This window comes from Hordeum vulgare, chromosome 5H, assembly GCF_904849725.1.
Source record: "Hordeum vulgare subsp. vulgare chromosome 5H, MorexV3_pseudomolecules_assembly, whole genome shotgun sequence".
NCBI classification, from domain to species: domain Eukaryota; kingdom Viridiplantae; phylum Streptophyta; class Magnoliopsida; order Poales; family Poaceae; genus Hordeum; species Hordeum vulgare.
Window position 1 is genome coordinate 556,038,148 of NC_058522.1, and position 7,811 is coordinate 556,045,958.

The 7,811-nt window shown below is 45.0% G+C and overlaps 1 protein-coding gene across 1 annotated transcript; it reads left to right on the top strand.

Moving 5' to 3' along the window:
- LOC123397279 (agamous-like MADS-box protein AGL61) lies at positions 1-1,225 on the top strand. Its single transcript, XM_045091891.1, has 3 exons — positions 1-582; positions 776-793; positions 989-1,225. Exons 1-3 carry the CDS (start codon positions 91-93, stop codon positions 1,223-1,225), a joined length of 747 nt encoding a protein of 248 aa, XP_044947826.1. The 5' UTR covers positions 1-90.
- The last annotated feature ends 6,586 nt before the right edge of the window (positions 1,226-7,811 follow it).

Sequence of the window (7,811 nt, forward strand, 5' to 3'; positions counted from 1 at the left end):
AGAACCCAAAAAACAGAGGAGGAGCTGCAAGCTTCCAACACCGCTGCCGCCGCCTTCCCTCGGTGCTGGATCGATCGATCGATCGCGACGATGGTTCGGCCGCGCGGCACGACGAGCACGGGGCGGCACCGCATCGAGATGAGCCTCAGGCCGGACAAGAACAGCCGGCAGGTCACCTTCTCCAAGCGCCGCGCCGGCCTCTTCAAGAAGTGCTCCGAGCTCTCCATCCTCTGCGGCGCCCGCGTCGCCGTCGTCGTCTTCTCCGAGGCAGGCAACGTCTTCGCCCTCGGCAGCCCCTCCATGGAGGCCGTCCTGCACCTCCACGACGGCGCCCCTGTTCCTGCCGCTGACGTCGACGACCGTGAGGTGCTGGAGGAGATGTTTCGGGCCAGGGAGGCGACCGCGGAGCAGGTCGCGCGGATGAATTCCATCGGGGACAAGGTGGTCAAGGCCCAGAGGGGGAGGCGGTACTGGTGGGAGGCCGACGTGGAGGCGCTCGGGGAGGCCGAGCTGCCGGAGTTCGCCAGGGCGCTCGGCCGGCTCAGGGCCAACGTGCGCCGCCACGCCGACAGGCTCCTCCCCTGATTCTTTTGGCTTGCTAGATTAGCTGCAATTGTGCGTGATTTTGTTATGAACTCTGGGTTAGTTGGAGAGAGGAAAATAACAGGGTTGGAATTGGGAGTTGAAAGTTGAAACATCAACATTTTGCCGGAGCAAGTCAATCCAATCACCATGTCTTTCTCTGTGATGAAGTTCTGTCCTTTCTTTAATGTAGGCCAGGTTCTTTGCTACCGTACCTTAATTGTAGTTGGTTTTGTTATGAATTTCAATTGGAGAGAGACAATTAAGAAGGCTTGAACTTGAAACAGTTTGCAGGAGCAAGTCAATCCGTACGATCCTGTCTTTCTCTATGTTCTCTGAACATGATCAAAACATTGTCAAATGAACTCCACTACCTACCAAATGAGTAGTACCACCCTGCAAATAGTACCCTGCAAATGAGGAGATGTTTCGGGCCAGGGAGGCGGCCACGGAGCAGGTGGTGTCTGAGATCGCGCGGATGAATTCCATCGGGGACACGGTGGTCAAGGCCCAGAGGGGGAGGCGATACTGGTGGGAGGCGGACGTGGAGGCGCTCGGGGAGGCCGAGCTGCCGGAGTTCGCCCGGGCGCTCGGCCGGCTCAGGGCCAACGTGCGCCGCCACGCCGACAAGCTCCTCCCCTGATTCTTTTGGCTTAATAACTAGGCTTGTGCTGCTTAACTACGTGGTAGTGGTGGTGGAAGCAACCTTACTGCAATCATATATACACGATTTTGTTATGACATCTGTGTTGGAAAGATGCAATTAGCAGGGTTATTGGAACTTGAAACATCAATCCATATGCTCATGTCTCTCTCTATGAAGCTCTGTCCTTAGTTATATGCAGGTCAGGTTCTTGATTAGTAACACCTCAATTCGCTGCTGGTATGTGATGTTGATTAGTAAACATCAATCAGTGGTTCTGTTATGAACTTGAGTTGGAGAGAGGCAATTAAGAAGGCTGGAACTTGAAACAGTTTGCAGGAGCAACTCTATCGATACTATCATTTCTTTCTCTATGCTTTTCTGAACATGCTCGCTTTAACAACATATACTGTGATACAACACCCAAGACATTGTCAAATGGACTGACCGCACTAGCAAACGAAATGCTACATTGTCTGAACTGAAGAAGGTGGTCTGTCTGTATTTCTGTAGTTTTCATCTATCCGAAGAAGGTGAAACCTGTACTCTGTCAAGCGCACCATTTCAACCGCAAACTGAAAAAGCGTGCAACTGCGCCGCACGCTAAATTATTTTAACAACGTTAAAATAGCCTTTTTAATGCGCACCAAGACATTTGCTTCAGCAAATGTTGTAAAATATGGCACGACGCAATAACTTCAGTAAGCATGTTAAATTTACAGCGCACGTCCAGCATAAACAATATTTTATGAAGAAGCGGGCGCAGTAAATACACCATACGTGGGAGTAAGCACAACAAATACATCGCGTGTGATGTCATTTTTTCCACGTGTTGGACCAAACTTACCGCGCGCGTGATTATTTTGCAGTATCTTCTGCGGACGCTGCAAAATTCAATCAAAAGGGTAGCCCGTACTATGAAGCAACACAAACGAAAAATATGAACAATACGTAGATTTTAATGCATAGCATAGTTCAAGACCAACACCACATGTAGTCCATATGATACAAATAAAAACGATAACATGATGCAAATATAGTAGATAAAACACGTCGACGACAAACTAGATAAAACAATTACTCGCTCTCCTCAATGGAGTAGTCCGATGATAGAAACACGTCATCCCATCGAGGATCATTTTCGTCCCAGGTCAACGCCTGCCCCAGGTCGCATTGGGCTTCCGTCGGTGCCTTCCGCTCACGCCTGTCCGCCCGATCCGCTGTTCGCTCCGCCCTCTTTTGCGCCCAGAATGCGTTTCTGTCGACGACATTCTGCAGGAAGCGTTAGCGCCACACTGCCATGGACTTCCCATCCGCCTCGGCGACGAGGCGGCGCTCCCTCCTCTGCTGGATGCGGCGGCCCTTCGCGGTGATTAGCTGCGGGGAAGGCGCACGGGCCTGCGCCTCCTCGTGCGTCCGGACGTTCAAGAAATTCATATGCGAACATGGCCTCCTGAGGCGCCGCGTCGCCGCGTCGTATGCGCGGGCAGCCATGTGGGAGGTCTCGAACGTCCCGGGCCCAAGGCGTGTATCACCGGAGCGTATCTCCATGTAATACATGCCCCCTTATCTTTCTTTCATAAAAAGGAATGAATGGCTCGGCTAGATAGAATAACCCAGCCAGTACGAAAAAAAGTAGAACACACAGGAAAAAGTGACTACGAATTCCCCTTTTTGTTTGCGAATCCTTGTTTGTATCCTTTGAGCGCACGCCCATTAAGTAGCGATCAAATTAAGGAAATTGATCAAACGATCCCAATACCGTGAGGGGCAGGCGCGGATGTCGCGGTAGCCGGAGCTGCTACGGGTGCGCGCGGCATGGCGACGGCGGGGGAGAATGCGTCAGGGGGGCAAAGAAAGAGGCGACGGATGCGGGGAGAAGGATGCAGTGATGGAGGTGGGACGAAGGATGCGGCGACGGCAGGGCACCGACAAAGGCGACGAAGACGGCGGTTGGAGGCACCCGGGCCCAGGTTTTACAGAGCGCACCAAAATAACCGCGTGCTTTGTCGCTTTTTCACGCGCACGCAATCTTTTTAGTGCGACTAACTTTCTCGCGCCTGCTGGAGCGCGTCAACCGGGCGCGCGCGAGCAAAAACCATGTAATTTTCCATGCGCGTCAAATCTAACGCACATGTTGGAGATGCTATGAGAAACTCCGCTAACAAAATACATAAGTAGTTGCTCCAAAAACATCTAAAACTAACAGAAAACAAATCTAAGCTTAAAAAACTAAAGAATGAAGTGTATAAAAAAGAAAAAAGGAATTTGTAATTAATACTATTCTTTGTAACAAAATGTCAAGGACAAACAGTCATGCAAAAATAACTTATGACTAACATACATGAATTGATGATGTAACAACGTTGTATATATAGAGTAATAAGCATAATTATTTATGAATTGCATGCATGACTTATTTATATAACATGGTTACATGGTCGACCTCATTTTCTTATTATTTGTTTGATTTAATTTGTCAAAGCCCAGAAAAACCCAACTGAAGGTGTCTGGGACTAAGGGGTCCTCGGGCCGCGTGTCCATTCTCATGGGTCGGACTCCCTCGCATGTTCGATCATCAATAGAAGTATCGGAATCAAGATGGAATCTTCCAAAGACTTGGCGTTCGATCCAAGGCGACGTAGTAATCGGCATATTCCTTTACTATTGTAACCGAATTTGTGTAACCTTAGCTCCCCTCGTATCTATATAAATCAGGGGGTCATAGTTCGTAGGACACATTAAGCTCATTATAATTAGGGTTTAGACCACAACATCCGATCTCAAGATAGATCAACTATGTACTCTCTACTACTCCATCAATACCAACAAGAGCAGAACGTAGGGTTTTACCTCCAACAAGAGGGCCCGAACCTGGGTAAAACATCATCTCCCGCGTCCCTTGTTATCCATCGATATCGATCGAAGATCCACAGTTCGGACCCCCTACTCGAGATCAGCCGATTTTGACACCAACATTAGTGCTTTCATTGAGGTATCTTCATCAAGCGAAAACATCAAGGTCAGGGATATCTTCATCTCCGACCAATCCCTTGCTTTCAGCAATACCACCTCGCACGTCAAGACGGATCATCACCACGTCAGCGGGCTCACCCGGGTCAGGAGTTCAAGTTCGGCGATTTGAAATTCGTTGCCGACACCCATGACGATCTGATCCTCTCCGAGGTCTCGACTTTGGCCGAAGAGCTCAAAAACTCCGAAGCCTTAACTTCGGGTCTTCTTCCTGACCTCGAGTCGGGAATAGATTCTAACCTTGATTCGGCCTCGAGCCAGGATGTGACCATGATGTTCGGAGTCCCGATGGTAATCCCGCCCAAAAACACTCCCTGCGCTGAAGCAATAGAGTTGAAGTTCACCAGGGCTCTGGGGACTAGTCCGGCACGGCCCAACCCCAAACCGCTGACGGTCCGGATGGACCGATCTTGATCCAGGACCTTTGTGGCCCTCGGACTAGGTGCGAGGAACTTTATTCCCCACCCACCAACCAATTCATCGCCAATATCGAAGATCTAACCAATCTGTTGGACTTCTTCTTCGAACAAGCCGAAGATATGGACACGGCTATTCAATCACCCAGTCCTCCCGCAATGAGACGATGGACTGCCACCTCCATGTGTACGACCTATATATGGTGGACACCCCTAGGGACGAGTGTGTGACCAGCCTATATGTACTAGTATAATGCCCGTGCGTGGCCACGGACCATGAATATATTTTTATCACTTGCAAACATAATCACAATGCATGTTAAAATTTGCATGCATGGAAATTATAGCATGTAACAATGAAAAGCAATTGAAATCCACGTTGGTGATCCAACTAATTATCTGTTACAAACTAAGATCTATTATTATACCTTGACGTACCAGATCTAGGAAGTGTTATAATGGAGTGTGTGAGATAAAAAAATGAGTTGAAACACCTATTTTTTCTACATAGCAGGAAGCACGGTCAAGTAGTGATGAATACAAACAAAAAAACTACCTTCATCACACTTATAGATACATATCAGTTTTGGTGCAACTAATGTTTGTGCTAGTGTGCTAGTAATTTGCATTCATGAAGTAAGTTGAACACAACTAACATTTTAAAGAGATAATAACAAGTTATTTGAAGAAAGAGCCTACGGAAAATTGTAGAATAATGTTTAGTCCTTAATAAGTGTGCAAGTGATAGACCGGTGTGTATATAAATTCTGCTAACATGTTGCCCCATATCATGATGATATGAATCCTAGTATCCTACTACGTTCATGAACCCAATTCCGACTAACATGGTGCCACCGATATGTTCATATAGCAGAGTGTTTTACCGGTCTATGGGAAGAACGCCAATAACATAATTATCCTAACACTTCAAGGAATAAAATTTAAAACTGACAACATTCAGAAGTGATTATCAGTAGAACAGAAGTGATTACCTTGCGAGAAGCTTCACCTGTGGCTAATTCAACATAACCAATTTCACGGGGAATAACACAAATATCTAGACAGTCTAGGCTCATACTCAAAATATGGTATCCCATTCTAGCGATGTAGTTACAAATACATGAAAACTATTCATCTCACATACACATATTCTAGCATTAACCTCCATGAAAAATTGACTACACAATAGATATTTCTATAATTTGGAATGTTCTGAAATGGTTGCTACGGGCTATCTGTCATGTTATTTACAACACACGGGCTCAACACAAAAATTCCACCCCATGATGCATCCTTCGCTTGTTATATCGGACCCTCCTCTTCTTGCTCGAGTTTTCATCGTAGCGGGACAGTTTTCGCTGCAGTCTGCTCCTTTAATATCAGATGACTCTCACTCCACCTTCACCATGCATTTCATTAGGGATGAAACTTTTTATATTTACAATGTGATAGAGTGGGTTAGACTAACAAATACTATTGCCACAAACAACAAATAATTATAAAGAGCATTCTGAAAGGTCTATTCACCATTACAAATGTGTACTGGTCTGGGAGGCGAGTGGCAAAGTGAACGCATTCCTAGTCACCATAAGCTCCACCTCCATCCCACATACCATTCATTGCTAGAATGGATAATTGGCGTCAACCAGCACCACGTCAATATCAGTGTGTTCACAAGTCACACTTTATCTTTTTGTTTTGTCCTTCCTCGCCAAGTTTAGTTATCTTTCCTACTTTTTTTAAATACCATTTCCTTATTTTTTTTAACACTCATTTCTTTTCTAACATCATGGATCACTTGGTTGATTTAGTTTTTTCTCTTCTTATTCATGGGACACACTTTCCTTTTACTATCGCATGAACTATTTGGTCAATGTTGTGTTGTTTTGTCCTCATCCGTGAACCTTTCGACAACTGACGGCATGTGGACATCCTGCAGAGCATGGTCGTCATACAACTTGGTGAACCCTAGGTCACCCATGTAGCAAGAACATGATGGTTGTTATCCTTATTGGCAAGTGGTGCCTAGTAACATCCCTAAGAGTCTATTGATCATCATTTCCCACGAGCGCTTTTGAAGTAATTCAGCATGGTTCCTGTTTGCTTAACTAATTACATAAATAATTAATGGCCTATCTAATTCTCCACACGCCTAGTGAACTTTCAATCAAATCAATTAGTTATATGCCTAATTAGGAAATCCCTACTTACAATTAAGTGTAGGCATAATTATCTGTCTACCTAATTATGAATGCATTAATGAATTAGTGTCCAAATTGATTCGGTGCAAAAAAGGGTCCTATTTAAATGGTCTGATTAATTGCATGCATAATTAACTGTCTAGCTAATTAATTCCAATGACAATTTGATTTTCTAATTTATTCTACGCTCAATTTCAAAATATTTTCACATGAATGGCTACTACAAATGATGATGATGACTATCCAGTATAATTAGACACATTTCCTTAATGATTTTTTTAACATTTGAATGGACACATTTGATTTCAAAATATAGCATGTTTGGATCTCTGTATAACTCACAAGAAATATAATATGACTGTGTCCACGAATGTGCGTACGCGGTGGTATGATGACTCACCTTCTGCCCCGACCTTCTCGATGGCATGGTCCACGCCCTCGCATTCTGGAGCATCGCGTTGACGTGAGGCCCGACTACGGTGTCCTCCTTTGTGTCACACACGGCGTCCCTCCGCAGGGGCCACAAATGTGTATGGTCGTAAAAAAATATGGAATTGTTATTGGATTAGGAAACTTGTGATTGTCAATTAATAGTGGATACAATGATAATAATAAATGACATACTGCGTGGGATTAAGGATTTTTTTTGAGGAATATCTCACTTTGATTTGGAAGTTTATCGAGAAAAACCTTATGTTGGTCTTTCAGGAAGGTGATATCACATATATGGTGTGATTTTGTAAATTCTTAATTACCTATTAAATGATTAATTTAAACCAACACCATGCAAAGCAAGCACGAAACAACATCTCCCACTTTAATGGGATTTGGATTTTTGATAGGAGGGAGAAAATCCAGTAGGAAGGGATTTGTTTGTCATGATTTAGATGCTAATATCCTTATAAGTCTTTATTTATTTCCTACGACCTTGCTATT

What these genes read in the sequence shown, in the direction of transcription:
- LOC123397279 (XM_045091891.1), top strand. Translation starts at nt 91, where the DNA reads ATGGTTCGGCCGCGCGGCACGACGAGCACGGGGCGGCACCGCATCGAG.